Raw genomic sequence first — 12,635 nt, 5'->3', positions numbered from 1 at the left:
GATCTTCATCATCCTCATTCACATCCCTCACACACTCTACAGCCTCATCAGCACTGACTTCATCTTCACTGACTGATGGAGCACAACATGAACCTGTGGAGGCTGAAACACTGTCCTGTCAAACATCTCCCCGTCACCACTCCACTTCTGTCAGCCTTTAAATGAACCCTGCTCAAGTCTGTCACTTCTGTTTGGAGCCAAAAGGAAAAACTGTTGTTCAGTCGTTTGGAAAGACAACATTTCTGAAAGCACTCAAACTTCTTCACATTTGTCTTCAGACACATCCTGAACATTTAGGAACTAAAGAAAGTTTCAAACATCAATCAAAGACCTGAAATATAGAAAAACAACAACAGCCGCAGTCAGTGAACGCACCTCAGAGTCTCCAGTCGACAGTTTGGACTCTCCAGTCCAGCACACAGAAGCTTCACACCTGAATCCTGCAGCTTGTAGTTTCCATTCATGTCCAGCTCTGTCAGATGGGAGGGGTTGGACTTCAGAGCTGAGGCCACAACTTCACAGTGAGTCTCTGAGAGTCCACACCAAGTCAGTCTGTGATGATAGAAAATATAAAATGTGTTATTATAAAAGCAGAAAATCTGCATTATAAACACAGACTGAATGTATATGAAGACAAAACAGAGTGAGGTCATAATCTGATGAATCTGCTCTTCACATCTGTGCTTCAGCTCCTCTTACTGTGTTTGACATGACACAACGATTGAGTCTCTCTCAGACCTGCAGACTTTTAATGAGAATCTTTGTTTGGCTTTAATCTGCAGATGAAGGAGGAAGATGGTGTCACATTTAGGCTTCCATAATGTCCACAGTCTGTCACTGAGATCTGATCCAGAGTCAGAGTGAAGACACACATTTGGACTGTTTCCTGTTTTGACTCCAGAACATTTTGAATGAGTTCAGCTCAGTGAAGAGTTCCAGCTGGAAAGATGATCTCTGTTTGCTACCTGCTGTCAGGTACGACTGTTCACGTCCACACGCAGGAAAAACCTGCTGACTGTTACCAAACGGAGCAGAAATCTCATCACTGGACAATAATGATGAATGAACTCAGAGCTGCTGATATCAGATCTGATTTCAGGAACTAAACACAGAAATGATTGGCTCATTTTAGCTTTCTGAGCCATTATCTGCTGGTGTGTCGCTAGTTGGCAGAAAATGATTTGTATTCCTGTTCAGGGCTTCAGTGTTTATGAGTCCAGATCCAGGTGACAGCAAGTCAAAATGATGTCACCTGTCTGTGTCCAGCAGCAGCCTGTATTCACTTTGAATATTGTTATCACCTGACATGGATCAGTTTGTCTTTGATTGGTTTGTAAATGTCACTGTTTCCATTGGACCTGAGTGACGGTACAAAGACAGAGAGGGAGAGAAAGGAGAGAGAGGATGGAGACAGCAAAGAGAGAGCAAACACACACAGGTGAGAGTGGACAGGTGACCAAGGTCAGCAACCAATCAGAGAGCTTCTGTTTGAGCCACAGTCACTGATGATGACTGCACATAAGCATCAGTGTGTTACTCTGATATCAAATATGGATCCTGCTCTTATAATAATGATCATCAGATGATATTATTGTTATTTTGTAGCTGAATACGATGTTTGTGTGATTATCAGTGAAAGCAGCAGTGAGGAGGATGGAGAGAGAGAGAGGACAGAGGGGGAAGTTAGAAACACTAAAAGGATTTTTCATGGATTTTATGGATGATTTGAGTGATTTCCAGCAGGACACTTAAACATGTCAGTGGACGTCCTGAAGAACATATTCACTGATATGAAGCGTGTCACTGAACAGGATCAATATCAGTGGAAACATGGTGGAAACAGCTGTGACTGCATGGATGAGACACACTTCAAATCTGTTCTCCACTCTTGGATTTGGGATCCATGGAGCTGCTGCTGAGTCTGTACGATAAAGGATGGTGTGGAAGGTTGCAGCGTACGGACACAAACACTTTGTGGTTACAATCTGATTTTATTTTCAACATTAAACTACTAACCTACACTGATCAGTGATGTTAATGATCACATCTGGACTCACCCAGCCTTTCTGCAGTTCCTCACAGCTGGAATCAGTCTCTGTTGTCCCCACTCTGATGTTTTGTACTTCTGCAGGTCCAACTCATCCAGAACCTCCTCTGACATCTGCAGCATGAAGGCCAGAGCTGAGCACTGGATCTCAGAGAGTTCCTTTGATTTGTTCTCTGACTTCAGGAACTCTTGGATCTCCTGATGTACTGAGAGGTCGTTCATCTCCATCAGACAGTGGAAGATGTTGATGCTTCTGTCAGGAGAGATTTCATCACTGTTCATCTCCTTCAGGTTGTTGATGACTGTCTGGATGGTTCCTGGACTGATCTCTGTCTGACCCAGCAGACCTACTAAGAGTCTCTGGTTGGACTCCAGACAGAGGCCATGAAGGAAGCGAACAAAAAGGTCCAGGTGGCCATTTTTACTCTGGAGGGATTTCTCCATGACTTTAGCCAAAAAGGCATCCATTGATGGGAAGCTATAAGACTCGAACATGTTTTTGTATTCGTCTCGGAAATTCCCTATAAAACCTTCTACCACCTTTGTCTTCCTGTTGGTGTGACAGTGGAACATGTAGACTGCAGCCAGAAACTCCTGAATGCTCAGATGAACAAAGCAGTAGACTGGTTTCTGGAAGATCACACACTCTCTTTTGAAGATCTCTGTACAAACTCCTGAGTACACCGAGGCCTCTGTCACATCCAGACCACACTGCTTCAGGTCTTCTTGGTAGAACATGATGTTTCCTTTCTCCAGATGTTCAAACGCCAGCCTCCCCAGCTTCAGAAGAACTTCCCTGTCAGCCTCCGTCAGCTCCTGTGGACTCGTCTCATGTCCCTCGTGGTACTTGTTCTTCTTCCTCTTTGTCTGAACCAGCAGGAAGTGTGAGTACATGTCAGTCAGGGTCTTGGGCAGCTCTCCTCTCTGCTCTGTAGTCAACATGTGCTCCAGAACTGTAGCAGTGATCCAGCAGAAGACTGGGATTCTACACATGATGTGGAGGCTCCTGGATGTCTTCATGTGGGAGATGATTCTGCTGGACAGCTCTTCATCACTGAATCTCCTCCTGAAGTACTCCTCCTTCTGGGCGTCAGTGAAGCCTCGTACTTCTGTTAGCCTGTCAACACATGTAGGAGGGATCTGATTGGCTGCTGCAGGTCGGGAAGTTATCCAGACGAGAGCCGAGGGAAGCAGATTCCCCTGGATGAGGTTTGTCAGCAGCTGGCTGACTGATGACTTCTGTGTGACATCAGACAGCAGCTTCCTGTTGGTGAAATCCAATGAAAGTCTGCTTTCATCCAGGCCGTCAAAGATGAACAAAAGCTGAGAGACAGCCAGCTTCTCTGCTGTGACCTTCTGTAATGTTGGATGGAAAACATGGAGCAGCTCCAGAAGACTGTACTGCTCATCTCTGATCAGGTTCAGCTCCCTGAATGAAAGCAGAACCACCACACTGACATGTTGGTTCTCCAAGCCCTCTGCCCAGTCCAGAGTGAACTTCTGCACTGAGAAGGTTTTTCCAACACCAGCCACGCCGTTGGTCAGAACCACTCTGATGGGTCTCTGTTGGTCAGGTAAGGCTTTAAAGATGTCCTGGCACCTGATTGGAGCGTCATGGAGGGCGTCCATCTTGGAAGCTGTCTCCAGCTGCCTCACCTCATGTTGGGTATGAACCTCTTCACTCTGTCCCTCTGTGATGTAGAGCTCAGTGTAGATGGTGTTGAGGAGCGTTCTACTTCCTGTTTCATCACTTCCTGTTTCATCACTTCCTTCAGTCACACGTTCACATCTCCTCCTCAGACTGATCTTATGTTCATCTAAAACCTCCTGCAGACCAACATCTGCTGAAAGAAAGAAAAACAATGAGACTAAAGAGAAAGAAAACTCTTCAATGTCTGAACAACACAAGAAGTCCAGTTTTCAGAAATGAGTCCATCAGCAGACAGATGTTCAGTCTTACTTTGTACACAGCTGCTCTGACTGGCTGTCTGCAGTCCAGCTGTGGTTCTTGATCTTTCTCCACACTGGGGACAGGCCAAGTCTCCTGATGAAGCAGACTGGTCCCAGTATGAGGAGATGCACTGTCTGCAGAACCAGTGTCCACAGCTGGTAGAGAGTGGATCCTTCAGGACGTCCTGACACAAAGCACAGCAGGACAGCTGCTCGTCCTCACAAACACCAATCCTCTTCCTCTTCCTCCCTCTGTGAACACATTTCTTTATCACTAAAATCATTGACTGTTAGTGACAAACATCCAGCTTTGACGACACTGTGCAGAAGCTCTGATGGTGACACAGAAAAGTCAAAGTGGAGATACTTCTGTCCACCTTTGATTAGACTCATTATAAAAAGGAAAACAAAGTTTGAACACAGTCATGTTTCCAGTTCACTGACTTACATTTATTCCATGGACACTCACTCTAACCTGAAGCACAGCTACAACCCAACATTGTTGAGGCCTCATCTCCTCCTTTCCTGACTGTAGAGGTTAAATATGCAACAAGCAACAAATAAAAGAATTTGGTTCATTTCAAAGAAATTCACACGGTGACCAAGTAAAGTAACCGTAGTAAAGGAGACAACATCCCGTTGATGGTGGGATTATTTGAAAGATGTGCTTTAGTCACGTCACCAAATGCAGTTGAAGCACCCGTGGATCCATGTTTGACCATTCTACCACTCTGAGCTCTGCTTTTTAATCATTTTATTATTATCATCATTCATTTATTCATTCTTTGGAGGGGGGCTATTTCCTAATGCCGCCCTAATAAGGTGATGTTCAAGGGGAAATAGAACAGAAACTCTTTCAGTGTTGTTCATTAATAAATTAACAGATAAACTGTGAAGAAGAAAAAAACTGAGATTTAAAGGAGAGAGTGAGAAACTTGATCATCCATCCTCATAATACATGTTTATGAGTATCTGCTGTGACCATACTGCAGTAATAACTACAAGTCTACATTTCTGTGACTGTTGATCAATCACAGCAGGAATCTGAGCTCATCTCTGCACACAGAGCAGCTTCAGCTCTGGGATAAACTGCTCGCTTCACGTCCTTCTCAGCTCACAGACACTCATCCTGATATTTTCCTTTAACATTTGATGGTATGATTCATCTGAGTTTACACTTTACCTGCAGAAATACAGAAAAACAGACCCAAACACCAGAAACCATCAGTTTCACCATGTAGAATATATTGTTGTTTCCTTGCTTTTAATTCAGAGAAAAACTCTGATTTAGATTTTCTCTGTTCTCTTTGCCACAGCCCATCCCAGCAGCAGCTGAAGCAGCTGACTGTCACAACACTGAACAACACTTTAGGAGGAATTTCAGAGGTCAGTAAAGCTCCAGTTTCAACATCAGTTAATTAATCATAGTTCATCATAAATGTTAACCTGGCTGGCACACATGTTAATGTTAGCCATTTAAATATTAGCAGTTAGCTGAGGCCACGAGAAGAAGAGGCCCTAGAAGAACAATGGATGATAACATTAGATTTTCAAGACTAGGCAGAGACGTGTTTTCCTTTACTGTCTCTTACAGAGGAGTGAGCAGATACCAGACGAGGTCACGGAGGTACGGGGAGGATTCGCAGCAGACAGCAAGACTGCCACGTCCATGCGAGAGAGCGATGGCTACGATAATCTCTGTTTTTGTCTCACTATATAATGTTGTACAGCCCATTTGAGGGTTATCCTCTCTGTGAACCAGATGCTTGATTTCACACAGAGGTCCACCAACTCAATTTGATCAGTTATGGGACGATTTACCTCGACAGGCTCCTTCACTCGCTGCTTTTAAACCTCCTTTAAAACACACTTTTACTCCCTGACCTTTGACCCAGTGTGACATGTTGACTCACTACCTCAGACAGCTTAAAAATAGTCTTTTTGTTTTTTGGTGCTGCCTAAAAGAACCGTAAAATATCTGTCCTATATACAGTTATGTTCATATATTTTTGTACTACATCAGGAAACTCAAAAATATAGTTTGTAATATTTTAATCCTTATTTTTAAAACTGTTTTTGTCATTTTTCTTCTCCCATTGCATCAAAAATCATTATTTACACTGAATAAATGAGTCAGCAGCTCTCTTACTTTGTTGCTGCAGGTTCATTACTGAAGTTTGGAAGTAGTTCTTTGGACCGGTCACTCCTCACAGACACACAGCTGGATGCTGCAGATCCTGCTCCATCCTCTTCCTCCATCTTCTTGATGTCAGGGTGCAGTTAGTCTGAGAGGCAAACACACACACTCAGAGGTGCTGTTGTACTGGAAGCATCACACTGACGGGTTTCTAAAGCTCTCATTGATCATTTCATGGAGTTTCTGTGGTAAACACTGTCCTGTGACGTATGTGTTATGGTGAGGGTCATGAGGGCGAACCAGCCCCACTCCTTACTCCTCATATTTCAGCCTGAAGCACAATAACAGCCTAAACCTAACCAGGAGGCTGTAACCTCAAAGGGACTTCATGGTTAGAAATAAAGGTTCAATGAAATGAAGCAGATCATAAAAACACGAGTTCCAACTTTAAAAGAAGCATCCACACGATGACGGCACAGCAGAGGAGCACTTTCTCTAACACACTGATTCAGTTCCACTGACACAAGGACACACACACACACAAGCCTTTATAAGAAACAACACAATCATCTGCGCTTGACTTGTCAATCCAAGTCCTTAGCCCATGAGCCCGCGGTATCACACCACAGATATTCCCTTACTTTGAAAAAATAAAGCCAGTTTTCAGAACAGACCTGATGTTTATGCTACAGCCTGTTTACCAATATAATCAATATCAGATATCAGAGCAACAGAAACCTCGGTGATCAGGACGCTGGGACTGAGAACAGGAAGTGGCTCAAACGTCACAGTTTCATAACGTCACCCTGAACTCCACTCACGGAGTTTCTGTCGCCATTGTAGTTTTTAAAGTCCCGTGATAAAGGCGGGTCTTTCTGTGAATTCGCACGCTCATTGGCTAATAACTTGAGATTGACACATCGTTATCCAATGAGCGTGCGGGAACTTCCGACATAAAGTTGTTTCCTTTGAAAAACCAAAGTCTGATTATTTTTGCCTCCACTGACGGAGCCTGTTGTTCCCGCCACAGAGACAGTAACGTCAGAGCGGTGTTAACACTCACCCTGCCTCAGCACAGCTCTCACTCTCCTCCTGCTCTCTCAGCTAAACGGAGGCTCAGCTAAACTCACTTCCTCTCTACTTACAGGAAACCAGCGCTCAGAGGAGCCGACCGGCCTCACATTTCACCCACAGACACGAACAGCGTGGAATTATTTTATGTCATAAGAAGAAACATATTCATGTTAACACTCACCACCTTCCTGCTGCTGCTGCTCTGAACGGAGGCTCAATACTTTCACTTTCACTGCTGCTCCCTAAACACAGAGGATGCTGGGACTTGTAGTTTTGTCCTTCCGGTGCGGTCTTCCTCTTTGTTTGTTTGTGTTTGTGTTCAAGTTATTTCGATCATGTAAACATCAACAGAACACGTGAAGCCACACAGAGTTTGTATGTCGAGGTGGGTAGGCGGGTTTGAGGGTTTGGGGAGGGGTCAGAGGGAAGAGGTCTCTCAGTCTTGACAATCCACATTGATGGCACAAGAGCATCTGGCTGCAGCCATTAGGCAAGGGTGTGGAAGCTCTCCGTTGTTATTCATAATGGTTGTGGAGATGCTGCAATTCTAATTAAAAACAGCAGCGTTGCCGGAATTGAGATTATGGATAATTTTTTAATAATTAGTCAACTTGCGGATGACACTACTCTTTTCTTAAAAAATGAACATCAGATTCCCCTGGTAAAACAAATAATCACTACATTCTTAAAAGCTTCAGGCTTCAAGTTAAATTTAAATAAATGTGAACTATTGGCATTAAAGGAGTGTCATTCACAATTACTGTACGGTATAAAGGTGAAGAAGGAGGTCAAATATTTGGGCATCACAATTTCAAAAGATCACAAAGTCTTAGAAAAAGTAAATATTTCAGATAATGTTGACAAATGTAAGACAATCCTAAATAAGTGGTTACAAAGAAAAATCACAATTTTTGGAAGAATATTATTAACCAAAATGGATAGTTTATCTAGATTTATATATCCAGCTTACTCTTTATCAATATCAAATAAAGTTATTAAAACAATTAATAGCTTGAATTTTAATTTTATTTGGAGGAATAAGAGCCATTATATATCTAAAGATGATTTGGTTAAACCATACATTGAAGGTGGTGGAAACGCAATTGACTTTGATATAATGAATGGTGTTTTGAAACTTAAATGGTTAAAATCCTTCCTAAATAATCCACACTCCATTTGTTTTTTATACCAAGTAAGGTCTTTAACACACTGGGGGGTATTGATTTTCTCCTAAAGTGTGACTTTGAAATTACTAAGCTACCTGTAAAACTCTCTGAATTCCATAAACAGGTCCTTCTTTATTGGAAAATGTTATTTAAACATAATTTCACTCCACATAATAGCCCAATTTGGAACAATAGATATATACTGGCTGTAGCTCAGGTGGTAGAGCAGGTCATCTACTGATCGGAAGGTTGGTGGTTCGATTCCTGGCTTCCCCTAGTCTGCATGCCAAATATCCTTGGGCAAGATACTAACCCTAAATTGCTCTCCGATGGATCCATCGGAGTATGAATGTGTGTGAATGTTATCTAGAAAGCACCTAGAGAAATGTCCTTGTGCGAATGGGTGTGAGTGGGTGAATGCACAAGTTGTGTAAAGCGCTTTGAGTGCTCAGAAGAGTAGAAAAGCGCTTTTAACCTTCCTTTCATATCAAAAATCCTTGAAAGAGTAGTTGTCAAACAGCTAACAGATCATCTGCAGAGGAATGGTTTATTTGAAGAGTTTCAGTCAGGTTTCAGAGTTCATCACAGCACAGAAACAGCTTTAGTGAAGGTTACAAATGATCTTCTTATGGCCTCTGACAGTGGACTCATCTCTGTGCTTGTCCTTCTTGACCTTAGTGCAGCATTCGATACTGTTGACCATAATATCCTATTAGAGCGATTAGAACATGCTGTAGGTATTACAGGTATTGCACTGCAGTGGTTTGTATCATATCTATCTAATAGACTCCAATTTGTGCATGTAAATGGAGAGTCCTCTTCACACACTGAGGTTAATTATGGAGTTCCACAGGGTTCAGTGCTAGGACCAATTCTGTTTACATTATACATGCTTCCCCTAGGCAGCATCATTAGAAGACATAGCATACATTTTCACTGCTATGCAGATGACACCCAGCTCTATCTGTCCATGAAGCCAGATAACACACACCAATTAGTTAAACTGCAGGAATGTCTTAAAGACATAAAGACTTGGATGGCCACTAACTTTCTGCTTCTTAACTCAGATAAAACTGAGGTCATTGTACTCGGCCCTAAAAAGCTTAGAAATATGGTATCTAACCAGATTCTTACTCTGGACGGCATTACCTTGGCCTCCAGTAACACTGTGAGGAACCTTGGAGTCATTTTTGACCAGGATATGTCCTTCAACGCACATATTAAACAAATATGTAAGACTGCGTTCTTCCATTTGCGCAACATCTCTAAAGTTAGAAATATCCTGTCTCAGAGTGACGCTGAAAAGGTAGTTCATGCATTCATTACTTCCAGGCTGGACTACTGCAATTCATTATTATCAGGATGTCCAAAAAACTCACTGAAAAGCCTTCAGCTAATCCAAAATGCTGCAGCAAGAGTCCTGACAGGGACTAGAAAGAGAGAGCATATTTCTCCTGTTTTGGCTTCCCTTCATTGGCTTCCTGTTAAATCCAGAATTGAATTCAAAATCCTGCTCCTCACATACAAGGTCTTAAATAATCAGGCCCCATCTTATCTTAATGACCTTGTAGTACAATATCACCCTATTAGAGCACTTCGCTCCCGCTCTGCAGGCCTACTTGTTGTTCCTAGAGTATTTAAAAGTAGAATGGGAGGCAGAGCCTTCAGTTTTCAGGCCCCTCTTCTGTGGAACCAGCTTCCAGTTTGGATTCGGGAGACAGACACTATCTCTACTTTTAAGATTAGGCTTAAAACTTTCCTTTTTGCTAAAGCATATAGTTAGGGCTGGACCAGGTGACCCTGAATCCTCCCTTAGTTATGCTGCAATAGATGTAGGCTGCCGGGGGATTCCCATGATGCATTGAGTTTTTCCTTTCCAGTCACCTTTCTCACTCACTATGTATTAACAGACCTCTCTGTATTGAATCATATGTGTTATTAATCTCTGTCTCTCTTCCACAGCATGTCTTTTATCCTGTCTTCCTTCTCTCACCCCAACCGGTCGCAGCAGATGGCCGCCCCTCCCTGAGCCTGGTTCTGCCGGAGGTTTCTTCCTGTTAAAAGGGAGTTTTTCCTTCCCACTGTCGCCAAAGTGCTTGCTCATAGGGGGTCATATGATTGTTGGGTTTTTCTCTGTATCTATGAAGCGCCTTGAGGCGACTTTTGTTGTGATTTGGCGCTATATAAATAAAATTGAATTGAATTGAATTGCTTGTGAGATTCAGGGACACATGGTGCCAAAAACAATTCAGCGAAAAACTTGCCCGAAAATTTACAGTGATGGTAACCGATAACTGGAGGAGAAGATGTCCTTTAAGCTTCTTTTTAGGGTGGGGACAAAGTGAGAGGTCAAGCTGTAAAATTTTGAGCCAGAGCTTGGCCTGTCTGTCGTCCCAATTTTGTTAATCTATCCTTTTGCTGGAGTACTCAGGTTTCCAGGTTGAGAGAAATCCACCTGTATTAAGAGACTAAAACATTCATTTACTATTTTTCTTAAAACATCCATTTGGTTCATCTGCCTAGATTTTACTCTCTCTCATGGTGCATAGTTCACACAGTCAGGCAGTTGCCTTTTATGGGCATGCAGATTTCCAGTCACTCACCCCCAGCAGCTGCAAAGCCGTCTCTCCTATATCAAAACCCAGCCAAACATCAAACATTCACCGTAGTCATTCAAAACTTTATTTGTAATATTATAATCAGCAAAATCAGCGTTTTAATTACAGGCATGTATCATTGTTTGCAAATCATTCTTATAAAACTCAATAACACGCTAAACAGGAAGTCCTCTGTGGGCTTCACAGCAGCCACCTCATTTCCATGTTCACACACCGTGTAAAAATAGCTCGCAGCGCTGCAGCGCGCTGTCGTCACGCACAGCCTCGTTTCACACTCAACTCTATTATTTTATAGCTAATAAAGACGACTTATAATTACAATCACTCTCAGGTCTGAAAGTTTTAGCACCTAACAATTTTGACAAATTTAAGTTAAGGGGTCCAACCGAAGAAAGTCCAACTTTTTTGTAATCAATTAACCAGTATCAGACTCTAACTGTATCTGGCCTCATCTCTAAAGTCCCTAACTCAATTTAAAGTGTCCAAAAAAAAAGCAGATACCGTTCAACACGGTAAGGAGCCTCTAACTCCTAGCTTATTCCAGGATGCCCTGTACCCCACAGTCAAGCCAAACGGAACTAACTCTGTTCGCCGACAGGTCAAGGTCGCGCGTCCGCGGCCAGGAGGGAGCGTAACCTCCGGGCTATGCGCCTCTTGGCTATTGCCATCCTTAGATAATTTATAATACTTTGAAACAACAGTCAACAATCCAAAACAAGAGTATGACTGAAGCAGATGCAACGTTATGGACAATGGAGACTCTAACTCACAACATGACCAATTACCTATCAAACTACCTGGGACTCTAACCCAGTATTATTTTCCTTTATCTTGGGACTCTAACCCAGTATTGTAACTTATAAACTTCAAGTTTCAACACTCATGAGATTTTTCATCAAAATCAAAACAGACACCCATCGGCAACTTTTACTGAATAGACATTTAATTTTATCGTCCAATTCAGCACACTTCGGATAAAATCAACAGGCCTGTGCCTACCTCTTTTATAAAGGCGCCTGTCCACTCAGTTCGATTGCCGGATAATGTCTGCCCGTCTGACCACCTCGGACCGTCCAAGCCTCCAAAACTTCCACCCCAATACCACAGGACCCAAAACTGTTACGGATTCAAATATTGGGGATGGATACAAGAGGAAAACCAAAATAACAACACTGGTCCGGCCGGGTTGAGTCAAACGATGATTTAATGAACACACTCGTGGGAGATGGACACCATACAGCAGACAGCATCAGATCTCAAAATGGTGGAGCCTTGATCAAACTCTTATAGCCTCTAGTGGCCCCCACCTCATCATAAAAGCCTAAACATTCACATTCTTTCTCTCACACAGCGCCTAAGCTACGACCTTGGCTCCCTGTTTATCTGCTCCTGCTGAGATGGGGCAGTATGCTCTGTTCTCTTCCAATCAGACAAATAAGGCGATGACTTTCTGCAAACAGTATTTCTTATAACTCAGCACTATAATGCATCATAAAACAATATCATTCATTCACAATAAATCAGCAGTCTAATGTAATGCAGATCAGTTTAACAAATGTAATAGTTATCACCTTCTTCTAATTCAGGAGAATAATGCAAACTAAAACTACATAATAATTCACAATCTTTAATTAGGGGTCTAA

At 42.6% G+C, this 12,635-nt stretch overlaps 1 protein-coding gene across 2 annotated transcripts in view; it reads right to left on the bottom strand.

The window, feature by feature from the left end:
* LOC148096856 (NACHT, LRR and PYD domains-containing protein 12-like) overlaps window positions 1-12,635 on the bottom strand; it is a 71,853-nt gene that overhangs the window by 12,071 nt on the left and 47,147 nt on the right. Inside the window, exons 1-3 of one of the 2 annotated variants that reach the window (XM_087834678.1) lie at window positions 4,008-4,281; window positions 2,058-3,891; window positions 376-552 (exon numbers count right to left, since the gene is read on the bottom strand). The exons of the other annotated variant lie outside the window; for it this stretch is intronic. Of the exons in view, the coding sequence (XP_087690804.1) occupies window positions 376-552; window positions 2,058-3,891; window positions 4,008-4,281 (2,285 nt within the window). Of the gene's footprint in view, window positions 1-375; window positions 553-2,057; window positions 3,892-4,007; window positions 4,282-12,635 lie in introns of those variants that run through there. 2 annotated transcript variants of the gene reach the window in all.

This window comes from Neolamprologus brichardi, chromosome 22, assembly GCF_056152115.1.
Source record: "Neolamprologus brichardi isolate AB-2024 chromosome 22, ASM5615211v1, whole genome shotgun sequence".
Taxonomy (NCBI): Eukaryota; Metazoa; Chordata; class Actinopteri; order Cichliformes; family Cichlidae; genus Neolamprologus; species Neolamprologus brichardi.
This window is presented reverse-complemented; position numbering and strand designations above follow the sequence as displayed.